The sequence below is a fragment of the Fundulus heteroclitus genome, chromosome 20 (genome assembly GCF_011125445.2).
Source record: "Fundulus heteroclitus isolate FHET01 chromosome 20, MU-UCD_Fhet_4.1, whole genome shotgun sequence".
In the NCBI taxonomy this organism is placed as follows: Eukaryota; Metazoa; Chordata; class Actinopteri; order Cyprinodontiformes; family Fundulidae; genus Fundulus; species Fundulus heteroclitus.
The window spans coordinates 35,458,913-35,473,918 of NC_046380.1; the positions used below are offsets into that span (position 1 = coordinate 35,458,913).

Below are 15,006 nucleotides of genomic sequence, written 5' to 3' on the forward strand. Positions count from 1 at the left end.
GGAGGACTCTGAGAGCAAGCATCATTCAACCCTCTTCTTCTCCGTCAGCAGGTGCTGGGTTTTTCTTCATGGTTAAGAAGATGGTCCCTCCATCCATATATTGATTACCGCAGGCTTAACTCTATAACAGTCAAAAATTGTTAACCTCTGCCTCACATGGACACTGCATTCAGCCTCATTCAGGGAGCTAGCATTTTCACCAAGTTGGATCTACGGAACCCTTTACACCTTGTGTGCATCAGAGAAGGGGATGAATGGAAAGTGGCTTACAATACCCCAACGGGACATTATAAATATTTAGTTATGGCTTTAGGGCTAACTAATGCTCCTGCAGTTTTCCAAGCACTCATGGTTTAAAATACTTTAACTCAGAGATATAATAGGCCAATTTGTGTATGTTTATCTAGAGGTTGAGGAACCTTTCTGGTTTTTGCCCATTTCTAATGCAACTTCAGCCCCATTACACTCTCTCACCTCCACCAAGACCAAATTCAAAATGGTCAGAGACAGCAAACAAAGCCTTCAATAAATTAAAGTCATTATTCACTTCTGCTCCTGTTCTGAACTTACCTGATCTGACCAGCAGTTTATCGTACCACCCAGTCCAGAATTGAGGAACGTTCCTCGGGAAATGGTCCTAGTGGTGCTCAGAGCTTCATGCTATCCGAGAGTGTTCATTGTGCTGGAGTGGGAGCAGAGAATTTGAGAGGGTAAAAATGAAATAAGAATAAATGAAGTAAATCCTTGAGAGTCATTGTTCTAAAAAGCTTTATCCAATCCAACTTTTCTGTAGTTTTGGCTGGCTAGGAGATCAAAGTTAAAGGCAGAAAAAAATCAAAGCAAGCAGGGCAGAAGAGCAGAGCGGCGAGAGCAAATTAGAAGTTGTATACCTGAATTAATGATAGATTTCGATCCACAACTCTCCTCTACTAGCCTACTAAAACTTAACTAAAACTACTAAGCAAAATTAAGATTAATGAAATTAGGGACATATGTACACACAAATAGACATAAGGAAAAATTAAAATGCTTGAAAATCATTACCATAAAATTATCCAATTCATTTTAGAATTCAGTGAGGAAGTTACAGAACCAAGGTTCTTCTTAAGAATTTGCAATTAGGTTAAATTAGCTTAACTAATTTGGAACAACATTGGTATGTGTTCAACCCATTACAAATCAACTCCGAGTTAGGTAAAACATTAGAGTGGGATGCTAACATCAAATGTCCATGTCCTTGATTCCCACATACTTCACCTTCAGGAAGAGAGGACCCCTTGTCATAAAGACTGTGAAAGCATGGTGAGGGGATGTAGCAGCAGGACTGTTTTGAGAACTGGGACTGGTAGTTTGTTTGAGCCATCAAGATCTTGAGAAGAACACCATATCAGAGCTATCTTACATTAACTCTGTGTCGACTGTGTTTCTGTTGACAAACATCTCTGATTTTATTCCAATCAGAAACCCTGGATGATAAAAGAAGTCCACAATCACCTGAGGCAACGTGATGCTGCTTTCAGATCTGGTGATGAAGCAAAATAAAGCACAGCCAGAGCTTACCCGAGAAGGAGGCATCATGAGGCTAAAGCAGCCTACGACCAGAAGAGTTAGGACTACCTTAGTGATAACAATGAATAGGCAGGTGTGGCAATGGGTTCCAGCACCTCACCAACTACAAATCCAACAATACCACAATGACGAAAGGAGATGCTGCCCTTGCAGAGGGCCACTTCTTTGCTTGCTTTGAAGTGCAACGACCTGAGATAGCTGCAGCTCTAAACGCCAGACTGCAGCAGCTCCAGCCTAACGGTGGAGGACCACCAGATGAGGCACGCAGTGCAACCAGAGACTTATAAAAAATTGCTTCACAGCCTTGAGTTAAGAGAGCAAATTAAGTTTGGAGTTCAGTTTCAACAAACACAAATGCCTATTTGTGTCTTTGTTGTTTTTTACTTCACCATTTTTAATCACCTGTCTGTTTGCGGCATTTTATTTAATTGTTATTGTGAGTAGTTTTTTTCAGTGTTTCTGATTATTATTTTATGACAAATGATGCTATGATTTGATTTTTTTTTTTAAATAACATTTTCTTGACATGCAGTGAGAGATCACTAGGTTGTTGTTTTTCCCCCCTCCTTAGTAAATATTACATTTTGATCAAATTTTTTTCTTTCACAGTACAATGTTTTTGTACGATTTTCCTTTGAATGTTTAGTTCCGTAAAAAGGTCTAGCACAGTTAGTGACAGAATATTTGCATTTTGTCCTCAACAGTCATAAAAGTAACATTGTACTAAAGAAAATTACACAAAGCAAAATTTATAGAATGCCTTATATTTTATGTTAATTTCAAAAAAAAGACCAGTCACACATTCATACATGATACATGCACTTTTTTTCCATTTTTTCTTTTTCCCATAAAGCTATGTTCACCTAACCTGACTCTCGTCAGATGGATTTCGCTCCGCGGAGAACGGCGGCACTACATCCATCTGGCGAGAGTCAGGTTAATGTTCACCAAATTAATACAAACAAACAAGAAATAGTTTCTGTACAGGTCAAAGTAGCTTTTTTCCAAAAAAGAGAATATGAAGGTTTATGCAGGAGCCACGGAGGAAACCTCTGTCTTTGATGTGGACACTTCAGAACCATCGTCCACCTGTTTGCCAAAGAGCTGCATGATGCATGTGCGAAACTGCAAGTAAAAGAATAGGCCGAAGGTTAAATATAAAACAAAAACGTGAATACCATACCAGGTAAATGAATATGACAACTGGATTGTTGTGCCCACCTGTCGGTTCATGAAGACATAGATAACTGGGTTGTAAATGGTGGCGCTCTTGGCAAAGTATGCAGGCATGGCAGCAGCCAAAGGATGGAAGGCATATCCGGGGTTGGCTGCGGCGAAGCAGGCGAAAAAGGTGTAAGGTCCCCAGCAGACACAGTAAGCCACGATCATGACTACAACCATCCTGGACACTTCCCTCTCAGCCTTCTGGGTTGACTCAGATTCCTTCTGCTGCATAGCAACCTGTGGCCAACAAAACAACAAGGTCAGAGTTTACCAAGTTCTCATAAATGCTACGACAAAACTAAGGTTAAAGGAATAACGCTTACAGCTCGGATGGCCAACCATACAGCCAGGTAACACAGTATGATAATAGCCAGAGGAAGGATGCAGCATGTAATCATGAGGACGATCATGTAGGACTGGACTCCAGGGTCTTCACTTCCACTGAACACATCAGGTCCACAAGAGGTTTTCAGTCCATGGGGCCAGTACCTGATACAAGACAATATTTTAGCATTTAGTTCACATTGAACAATTAAAGCTTGGTTTACTGGTTATTGACGATATAGACTGAGATATAAAAACTACAGAAGAACCAGCAGGTTACCTGCTCCATCCAAAGATGGGAGGAGCACACCACACTGCAGACCAGACCCAGGAGAACACGATTCCACCTGTGGCCCACTTGGCATCAAACTTGACGTTTCCAAAAGGTTTGCACACAACTACCCACCTCTCCCAGGAGATGATAGTCAGGGACCAAAGAGCAGCAATACCTTTGTAAACAAAAAGGATGGATACTTACATGCAGTTTAACAATTCCAAAATTCTTCTGTAGGTTTGATTTAAATGAGTTTACAAGTCTGAATCATGTATAAGTACTGTGACAACTTACCACAAGTTGAGACAGTGTAGCCTTCAAAGACGCACATTGGATGTCCCAGAATGAAATATCCAAAAAACTGGTTGCATACACTGATGGTGCTGGCAAAGACTGTCTCTCCAAGATCAGCAATGGCAAGGTTGACCAAGATCCAGTTCAGGGGATGACGAAGTTTCTTGAACTTTGCCGTGGCCACCAAGACGAGGCCGTTGGTGAAGACTGATAAAACCACCACGAAAAACATCCAGACGGTTGCAAGATTGTAAACCCATCGAGGAGCGATGTGGTAGTTTGGTCCCTCAAAAGGATCTGGAAACAAAGGCTCACGTCTTAGAACCTTATGCACACACACACTATGTTCTAATTCAGAGATCCTGTCTCCTTTAGATGACACGTGTTGTTTTGCCCGGTATTACTAAAAAAAAGATCTTATTTTGGACAATTTCAGAATTTTGAAAATTGTGAAATCACAAATGTCAAAGCACAATTATCAAACTGCTTTACATTTTGATTCTACTTCTAATTTAAATTTCACTAGCCTTCACACTAATCAACAAATTTCCTTTCATTATTTTCAGTATCTAAGTTGGAAATTTTCGAACAGTCTGAAAAAGATTCTAACAGATAAACAAATCTGATTGGAAATAAAAAGCATACCTTTCGTATGGTTGCTGTTTGTGTATGTGAATGCAGATCCCCTCGTTGTCTCTTCATTGTACCGCCTGGCAGCGAAAGCCTGTTTTCCCCATTCCTCTGCCATCCTGTTCTGGGAAGAAGGTTCTCAGCTCTCGGATCTTCGACTGACTTGTAACCTCCTGGGGTGATCGACGCTTCACATCAGACTTTAGCTTTTATACTGATGCCTCAGTGACCTCTGAGAGGATTACTTTATAATCATATTACAGCAACAGTGTGCCATTTGGCACAGATCTTCCCAGACAAGGTAAAACACTTTTTTCAATAATACTTAGAAGACCTAAATGAGGTTAAGGCAATAGGTGCCCTTTCAAACTCTCACTTAATATGTGGATTAAGTTTCAGATCTTTCACTAATTCACTTATAAATGTTTTATGTATGATATCTCTAGGAATTTCATAGCAGGTATTTCCTACAACTGTAGGTGCCCAGAACTTCAATAGAACCCTGTGCATTTTAATTAAATGCTGCGTTATACAAAAAGCAAATTACCTTTTTAAATTCCTGTTGGTGTAAAGAAACATACATGAGATTCATGAAGCTGTCACATGATTTTGGGTTAAAACTAGGCATTGATACAAACAAGGAAATACCATGTTGTGAGCCTGTGCACGGTGTTTTTGTGGTTGTGGGTACACATGGAGACTCTGCTTGGCTGGAGAGGACAGACACATCTTAAAGCAGATTCAAAAGACAACAGAAAGATCTGTGGCAAATAAAAAATGTTAAATGAACGTAACACCAGATGGTAACGGCACTATTTACTAATTACTATTTTCACACTCACAAAGGAGTAGGCAGAACTATAAATTTATATTAACCCACCCCTTTTCCTGCAATTTGATTTATATCACTTCTTATTTTTTAATCAAGGAAAGCATACTAAAGTTTATACATATTTTGTAATCTAAAACAGCTATTTAAAAAAAGTGACAATAAAGTGCATCCCATGAAGTGGAACCCCAGTAGCCATCATCTTAAAGAAAACAGTACAGTGTACAGTAATACAAAAGGTAATACATGGTAACAATGATAGTTTAATAATAATACTGATGATTGTTCAAATCTGATATTCCTTTCTAATCACCTTTTTATTCTGTGTTTTGAATTGTTTCCTGTTTGAACATTTCCACATTCAGTCTGCTCCAAAGCTTCACACCACAGACAGAAATACATAAACATTTCCTTGCTGTTCTTATCATGTGTGTGATATTGACATACACCTCTTAACTCCTAAACTTCTTCCTTTCTCTTAAATGATTTTTGAACATTTTCTTGCTGTTGGATATTTAACTGTGACAGATTTAACTATTGACATGTGGAGCAAGTAAGACAACTTTAATCCATCCGGAAAGGAGGGTCACCCCAGATCACTGGATCTTTTCACTAGCCTTTGAGCCTACCTCTCACGTCAGCCACATAATTGCATTATTGCACCATGGGATCCTTTCAAGGAAACCAGCTCTCTGAAAACTCTGCTTTCTAATCTTTTTGAAACTTTATTATTATTATTCTTTTTGCAGAGTTTTTCATTTAGTGAAGGTGTCTCCAACCCTTGTCTTCAGAACCCCCTGTCCAGCAAGTTTTAGATGTGCCCCTGCTCCTCCACACCCAAATTAAATGATTGCATGACCTCCTCAGCAGCCATCAAGACCTGCAGAGGCCTGTTAATCACCCATTAATTTAGGTCAGGTGTGTGTATCTCTGTACCAGGGATCCAGAGTGCACCCCGCCCCTCGTTGAGTTTGACAGCGTTCTACAGAAATACAATCTGCTAAGACAGGTTTTTAAGGATCTATAAACATGTCACTCGCCTCTTACTGGGTCATTCTGTTTTGAGTCTTTGAATTACTGTGTGTAATTATTTTTTAGAAATCTACACCAATAGTTGACTATTTGTTCCTCACTTAACATCTAAGGTTGTTAATCTATAACAACAGATAATTTGCTATTCTAGAAAAGGTTATCATACAGCATTTATATTTAGGGCCGGACGATATAGAAAAAAAGCACATAGATAAAATAGAAATCATATTATTCGATATAGATAATTATCAACAAATTCAAAACATATATATTTTAAGAGCAGCCTTGACTATTTTATTTTGTTGCTTAGCAACCTATTTTTAGATACAGACCACACAAACACTGAATTCAAACTCAACCCTTTATTCAACCATCTTTTTCCCAAAACTACAAGTTTTTAAAAAAGAAAAAAGAATGCATGCTCTCTGAACTCCTTGAAGGGGATGAAGCGTTCCTGTGTCTGTGTTTGTGATTGGTTGGGAGGATGTAATGACTGTAATATTAACTAACATGGGCAGAATGCAAAAGGAACAATTACTGCTATTCTATTGAACTTTTTAATTGACTTTTTTGTCTATCAACAATATCTGTCTGTCGATCGATATATAAATTGGTATTGAATTATCGTCCAGCCCTATTTATATTTATCACAAGCCAGTATAACAGAAGGCATTTCCCACCTATGGGATGTGAGACTGCCAGAGCTAAGCCATCTTGCCAAATGCCTTTGTCACATGTAGACAAGCTGAGACTCTAAATGTAAGGATGAAATATCAAATGGCAAGACAGGAAAATAATGCTACATACTGATATTGATATCGATGAGTTTTGTTAATACCTTCAGTTCACATTACGCTTGTTAATTTAAATTAACATTATCTTTTTAGCTGCTAGTAGTTAGCGCAAGCTATTGCTAGCTACATTCAGCATTCACACTTTGACTAAAAAGTTGGTCATAGAGTTAATATATCGTAAGTATTTTAAACCATGTTTTCTTTAGAGTGTGGATTTTGCTGGCCTAATTAAATTCTTTGTCAATGCCGCAAAAATGACTTCATTTGTAAAAAATTCTGTTAGAGATGCACGATATGTAAGGGAGTTTGCGGAAGCAACCGTCCAATGTGAAGCAGACGACGGTTGACGCCTCCACTTTGTCCATCCATTTCTGATAATGGACACCTCCAAGGGCATTATCCTGCTTCTACCATGGTCACTTCTGAAATAAATAAATGTTAAATCCAATTATTAAATCAGCCAATCAGAATCAAGTATTCACCAAGACCATGGTATAAAACGGCATTAACGTCTGTATGTGGTACTTACTTGAGCATGTGATGAGTATCTATCTATCTATCTATCTATCTATCTATCTATCTATCTATCTATCTATCTATCTATCTATCTATCTATCTATCTATCTATCTATCTATCTATCTATCTATCTATCTATCTATCTATCTATCTATCTCTTTATATATATATATATATATATATATATATATATATATATATATATATATATATCTGTCGGTTATGAGCCAGAAGCTGTACAGTGGTTTCAAAATGATGTAAACTGATGTTGTTCTCATTGTTCCATCCACAGCATTAGACCTCAAGCGTCTCGATTTGACCTAATGAAACACAAGTGAAGATATCTCTTGCCCCAGAAGACCAAAGCAGATTATACGGACAACTCAGGTTGCTCCACAAAACTGCTTAACACAGAGTAATTACTTTTGGCATGCTCACTCCGTAAGACTGTAATCTCTCCGGAATAACAGGTCACATCAGGTGCACACCCAGACTAATCAAAGCCTCTGTAGCGGTTTACTTTAATCCTTTGACTTTTTTTTTTTTCCTATCGGATCCATACCTTGTGCACATAGCCGGCTCACAGATTTGATAAGTGCTCCAAGTGGCACAAGGACCTCCTTCACTTCAAGAAGAGGATGCACCCAGAACTCAGAAATTCTGTAAATATTTCTATTATGTAGATATTTTACATTTCTTTCATGTTTTTATTCATGTTTGTATTTACATCTGGGGAACTTTTGAGCAGCTTTAAATATGTATACTGTAGGAAGCCTTAGTGCTAATATATATATCTTCTAAGATCACAATTTATGCCTTTGTTTGATACTTAACTTTCCATGTGATGCTTTGATATTTCGGGGGTAAGTCTGGAATTCCGCTAGTTCTGAACTATTCATGTTTGGCAAAAGTTCACTACTAGCAGAACTCGGATTTGCTCCCGACAACCGACGGGAATGGCCAGTGGTGAGAGTCTTAATCAGGCACTGCTCTGAGCAACAGGTGGTTTACATGTGTGGTTTAGTGACTGTAGAAAATTGCTCTGGTGTCAAGTGAGCCAACTTTACCTTTGCTACCCTCATGGTTCTGTGTTCACTTAACATCAGGTAATATTCTCTCATGGTTGTTCTTAATCCTTTTATCAGGTGTTTTTGTGTTTTACTTTTAATGACCATATTCTTTTTTCTACTCTTGCAGTTAGGAACCTCAGGGGCAGCTCCAAAACTGTGATGTTTGGTTGGACTGATTAACTTCCAATTCTGCAGAAAATCAAAATATAACTTTATGTTTGATATTTGTGATGTTTTCTTTCCAAATCAATAGCTTACGTTGTATGTTTACTTCATTTTCTGAATGATAAATGCCATTGAAACAAAATGGCCACAACACAAAGAGAACAAAGAACTAAGAAAACAAAAGAAAATATAATTGTACTTGCACTCTACTTTTGTCTTTTTTTTTCTATAGGTAACTTCTGGCTACATTTATCGTAGAAGGTAATCCTATTTAACAAACTGCCTTAACTTTATTGTATTAAAGTGTTAGAAAAGCTTATGAGGGGAAACACCAGCCGTCCATAACATTATGACCACTGACAAGTAAAGTGAGTGAAACCGTAATCTCGTTACAACCCAGCGTTCTGCAGGGAAACCATGCATGCTTGCATTTAGACAGATTTTACTCTAGTCTCTCTTCATTTTAGTGACAGTATGGGAACTCCCAAGAGATGCTTATATAGCTCAGCGATCGCAACAAATATTATGAGGTCTTCAGCCAGTTTTAGTTCCTTAAGAACCAAAAAATTTAGTTTTTATGCAAAACCAAACCAAATTCAGGGAAAACTCACCTAAGAGAAAGGCCTAAAGGCTCAATAGCTGATATCCTAACACCAGCGACACCTGTTGGTGTCGCTGGTGTTAAGTTTGCAGATTTTTTGATGACAAAAGCTTTTTATTCCAATGATTTGGTCATAATGCTAGTTTAGATATGTTCACCTTTTCTGCATTAATATGTTAATTACTTATTTTATGTCTCTTTTATGATCTATGTAACAAGACCCTATTAAATTTACTGAATTCAAAACTGTCTGGGTGTGTACAGTGGGTATTTTTTTAAGATTTCTTTCTTACAACATAAAAAAATACTGCACAATTAGGTTGCATTTGTCTTCTCCTGAAGGAGCTCTCCAGCTCTTCAGCAGCTTCATGCATGGGGTGGTAGACACCGTCCAACAGTGATGGTATTTTTGCTAGAGTCCTTCTGTGCCCCACTACCTGCACTGGGTCGAGGGGACATCCCAGGACAGAGCTGGCGTTCCCGGTGAGCTCATCTAATCTCTTCCTCTGAGCTGTGAGTAAGCTGCTGCTCCAACACACTGCACCACAGAGGTAGGCTGATGCCACCGCAGTCAAAGAAGATCCTCCGGAGTACCCCTTACTCTCCCTAGTAAGTAAAATCTGCTCTTAACCTTCCTGTAAATTAGCATTAGTGTTGTGACTCCAGTCCAGTTCATTGTTCAGATGAATGCCCAGGTACTTATAAAATAGCACTATCACAATGTCATTCCCTCTTCAGCTTGTCCCCCAGAGGTTCTGCCTGGAAGGATTTAATAGCATTGGACAAATAAAAGAACATTATCCTTACAGTGCTTCCAGGCTTCCCCGGGTGGGACAGACCTTGGTGCAGAAGGTAGGTGATGGCATACCCTACCACGATGGTCGGCGAACTGCAGTGGAGCCAACAAACGCGTCACCTGGGGGTGAAGATGATCAAGGACCAACCTCTTAAGGTATGTTCACACTGAACACGAACAAGGAAAATTTTTTCGCGTTGAACGTCTGCCGTTGGTCACCGGACATTTCGACTCTCTCTCTCGCAAACAATTCACGTTGACAACGCAGCCAATTTTCCCCCAGCTAACATCACAGAGTCATCACATTGAAGGAAAGTCTATCAACTTTCCGTTTCCTCTTGTCTGTTCAACTCACCGTGACAGACAGGGATTTTAGTGAGCGAGTCATGGTGCTGTATGCAACGTGGAAAGCCAAACAACAGCGTTGGCGCCCATGGGTCTACTCGATCTTCCAGAGGCGCACCTGGTTCTACGAGTACGACCGCCTCTAGCTGCGTCTGGATGAAGATTGATTCCAGCAGCACATTTTGTCTTTCCAGGACCCAGAAAGAGGAGCTGTTGCCCTACGTCAGGGGACGATCCCCCTCCAGAACACAAAATACAGGCATCTTCTGTCAGTAAATTCTTCATTGCTCAATAGAAATATAACCTAAGTGTACAGTCTAAATATGTAACAAATAAAAAATATTTTTGCACTTAAATAAATGGACGAGGAGGACCCTTAATGCGACGCAAATTGACAGAAAAGTTCAGATTTTTGAACTTGAGTGAAATTTCGCGTTGCTCTATGTGCATTTTAGCTTTAGTCTATTTGCCCAATTCGCATCATTCTCATTACGGACAGTTACTTCACTCCTAAAAGCACCTTTACATAGGAATAAAATGTAAATCCCTAGCTCCATTTGCCTTGTTTGTGTTTGGTGCGGACATACCCATAAGGGTCTTCATTAAATGCACGGTCAGTGCTACGGTCTGTAACTGCTGAGGTCCTTCGGGTGTGTGGTCTTTGGGACTGGAATCACACAAGACGTCTTCCACCGCTGTGGTACTTTCCTGAGCTTCAGATTCACGTTGAACAAGTATACTGTGATGCCATACAGTTGATCTGCCCCGCAGATGCAGGCCTGCAGCCTTTCGCACCTTTAACTTTTGCCGCTCTTTCCTCAACAAAAGTATTGAAAGGCACAGGATGGTGGTGAGGGAGGGGGGTTGTACAAGAGGGAGACCTCTGAAATCGAGGGGGTGAGTGGGTCGCTGAGACCAGAGAGGTGTGAAGCTCTAGGAAGGAAAACAGGCAGTTGTGAAAGTTGAGGGGGGTTGCAGCAGGGATGACTGGGCTGGGGTAGGAGGGAGTTTCTCATCAAATCTGTTGAAGAATTGGTTCAGATCATTCAGCCACCCTAACGCTCGCTGCGATCAAAAGCAAAAAAGTTGTTTTTCTTTTTTTTTACTTGGCAATGAACAAAGAATTTCTCACATTTGGGATCATAGTTTGCCTTTTTTTATGTTTTTTTTTTATTCAAAGAGTGGCTGGTAAAGAACTGACTGGAGATTTGGTTTGATTAGTTTTAATAACCAGTTACAGGAAATGTGTGGCTAAATGATACAACAATAAAACTATCTGAAGCTTGTTCTTTTCAATAAGACTGAGCTGATACTTGACAATAAAAACCTTAACATAACTTTGGAGTTGTTTTGATAAATAGATAATCCGGTGTACAAATTGTCCCTGAATGCACCTTTACAGTTCAGTATATGGGATATCGCCTCTCTTCAAAGGGAATCCTGCAGACATGTCTGCTGTCGTGCAGTATTTTGGGCTGGTTGTATGCTGCTACAGACAACAGGATTTAACTAATTCATCTCCAGTACCTGTGGTGTTTCACATTCACCTTGAAGCTTTTTTTGGTCAGTATTTAAGTGTTATAGCCTCAGTGTGTAAGATTTCACAATGGCGTACCATCTAGTGGTGTGCCAAATGAATTATAAACAACCTCAACGCCAAGCACATAGTAACTACTATAGAAGCCATGGAGTGTCATAAATGTTAACATGTCTATGTATTTTGGTACCAAGCTAATGATAATAACTAATACCTGTGGTCATCGTACGAAATGTTTCTTAGCACTGTTGTCAAGTCCGCTTGAGTCACAGTTTTTTGGGCTTGTTTCTGAATGTGCAGTTGCTTATTTGGGCTCTAAAATTAGCGACTATAAACACGAGTAAAGATACATTGTTAATTATAAATACTTCAAAATAATCTCAGATTAACATATGCAGAATATTCATTATTGCAAATACAGTCACATCAACATAGAATATCCTTAACGTTCTAAAGACGTTCTCAGTTCTCACAGTTCCTGAATGCTACATGTGGGAATGTTTAGTCCAGCCTCTGTGTTGAGATGTCACATCCATTTTATCTGAGGCCTCGCCCCCATGCCAAAAACAGGGGGAAAAAATCTGAAGGTGCAAAATTATCCTTTTTTTCAGTTCAACATTTTCTCAGTTTAAATTTTTTTTTTAAGTTTCAAGTGTTGGTTTTCAGTTTCAATTGCCATAGGGTAGACAGTAAATAAGTGCCGGCCAGTGTTTTGTACAGAAATGTTAGAAAAATAAGAGTCCTCTTGAGTCTTGCGGTAACCCCAAAGCCCAGCTCTGAGCCCATTCTCCTTCCACCTCATGCGGTGCTGATAACAAACCCAGAAAGCTGAGTTATAATACTAATTAAAAGGTTAGGGTCACACAGCAGCGCACTGTTTAGAGAAAGAAAAAACGTGGATACCGGCATCTCTGTTTTTAAGCAATAGGATCCGACAATATTAAGACCACGTCATCACAAGAAGACGACAGTTGAGTAGAAAACAGCACAGCTATTAACAGCTATTTTTTTTTTTTTTTTTTTTTGTGAAGCCGTGACAACTACTGATTTTGAGAACTCCTTGTGGATATGTAGTGAGAGCCAGGACAGTGACATAAACAGTGGATGAAGATCTTGAACGTTGTTATCGTACTGAAAGGTATTTAAACCCAATAAAGTGGATGCTAACCAGTCTGCAAACAGTTACCCACCTTGGCATGAACGATAATTTGGTGAACAAAAAGTTAACTTCGCAGTTATTTGTTTGTGGATTAGCGCGAGCTGTGCCCACCACTGAAAATGTAAAACATTTGTACATATTGCTTTGTCCACTGCCTCTATAGATGGTATGAACCTAAAGTAGCTTCATGTTAATCAATCTTAAAAGAGGAGATATCGGATAAGTTTTGCCTTTGTCTCTATGTTAAGCAAACATGGGTGTGGCCTATGTGATTCGAAGCAGAATCACTACATGCACATGGTGATATAAAGGTTTTGAGTGTGGGCCTTGTAGTTTGGGAGTTATAAAAGACAATGAGTTGTGCAAAAACACACTGGCCATGTTGTTGTTCTAATTGAAACATTGAGCCTTTGCAGGAGGTAAAGCTGGCTCAGGCCTTTCCTTTAGAGTGCCTCTGTTTTGTTGATCATCTAGCCTTTGTCCTCAGGAGACAAAAAATATATATCATTTTGAATAAAGAATATGTTAAACATAAATGTTCGGCGAATAAGTGTGTATTTATAATGACTGGAGGACACTGCTTTTGCAGTTAAGGAACGCATCAGTCACCACTGTCATGAAGAAGAGGTGTGTTTTCTATATTTGTCCCAAGAGCCATGAGAGAAAAGGAGTAGGTGAAGACGCTTTCTAAAGAGCTTCCAAGTAAAAGTGAAGCACCAATGACTTCTAATAATGACATGCAAAAGCTGGATCCACCTGCTTATTTTTTACTCCAGACACCAATCATTTAAAAAGGGAGAACTCAAGCTGATACATGGAGTTGCCGTGCTCTACTTAACATTTAATTTATTCAGGAAGGAGTTATTCAGTCCTGCCTTCAATTTCGTTTTACATTGAAGAACTAATTGAAAGAAATAACTATTTCGTTTGCCTTATGAAAATATTTACACCTGTTGCACTTTTTTATATTTTGCCCATTAAAACTACAAACTACAATGTATATCACCAATATCTTATGTGACAGACAACTATGAGCTAGTAGAATTTTATTTTTTAGATTAGCCCCAACCAGCTCAATGCCCTGACAGGCAAAGAACAGGAATGGTTAGCATAACAGAAGGAGCCCATAACAATTTTACATGTCCAGCACTTTTAGTAATTAGCAATTGATAGTAATTAGCAACAAGTGAATGGAAACAGGTAGCGTTCTTTTGCCATGATATCACTATCTAATTGTATTTTTTAATCATGTTTAAGGATTAATTCACCACCTGGGAATTACATTCCAATGCTTCATCAGTGCCTCCATCTGGCCAGATAATTAATAGCTGAAAAGTTTTTAAGTTTCACACATCCTTTATCCCTGGGTAATTGAATGTTTTTCAGTGGAGACAGATTGACATCATAGTGTACCATGAGATTCAGTATTGTTAAAGGAGCAATGTGTAAAATTTAATTATTTTTGATAGAAAGGATGTGGATGTGATTCAGTGTAATGATATAAATGTGACATTTGGGTTAATTGTTGGAGTTTGACCAGCCATGGGCCACGTGTTGCTGTTTGTAGCCAGCAGGCCAGCTAACACAGCTAGCGTTGTTTAATGCAGCCCGGCGGGTTTGTGAGTTACCCACCATAATCCTCGTGTACATAGGCATTTTTTTGACAGAAAATGTAAAATTAAGTCAGATAACTGGTGTGGTGCTCTACCTGTTCTACTCTACCTGTCTGGAAGGGGAATGATGATAAAGCTAAATTGCTAATTTGATACAAAAAAAAAAGTTGAGAAGCATAAGCTTAAAACTTTAGTATTTCCTAAAAAAAAGGTCAAGCATGCACTAAAGAGCT

The 15,006-nt window shown here is 39.0% G+C and overlaps 1 protein-coding gene across 1 annotated transcript; it reads right to left on the minus strand.

Annotated features, from left to right (window-relative positions):
* Positions 1-2,316: 2,316 nt before the first annotated feature.
* On the minus strand, positions 2,317-4,504 carry LOC118556614 (red-sensitive opsin). Its single transcript, XM_036151440.1, has 6 exons — positions 4,331-4,504; positions 3,686-3,982; positions 3,398-3,566; positions 3,117-3,282; positions 2,791-3,030; positions 2,317-2,694 (listed from the first exon to the last, which is right to left on the minus strand). Exons 1-6 carry the CDS (start codon positions 4,431-4,433, stop codon positions 2,596-2,598), a joined length of 1,074 nt encoding a protein of 357 aa, XP_036007333.1. The 5' UTR covers positions 4,434-4,504; the 3' UTR covers positions 2,317-2,595.
* Between the last annotated feature and the right edge of the window lie 10,502 nt (positions 4,505-15,006).

What these genes read in the sequence shown, in the direction of transcription:
- LOC118556614 (XM_036151440.1), bottom strand. Translation starts at nt 4,433, where the DNA reads ATGGCAGAGGAATGGGGAAAACAGGCTTTCGCTGCCAGGCGGTACAAT. An exon ending in CTACACTGTCTCAACTTGTG is followed by an intron (nt 3,567 to 3,685) that starts GTAAGTTGTCAC and finishes TTGTTTACAAAG; the next exon opens with GTATTGCTGCTCTTTGGTCC. An exon ending in ATGTCTTCATGAACCGACAG is followed by an intron (nt 2,695 to 2,790) that starts GTGGGCACAACA and finishes TTTTACTTGCAG; the next exon opens with TTTCGCACATGCATCATGCA.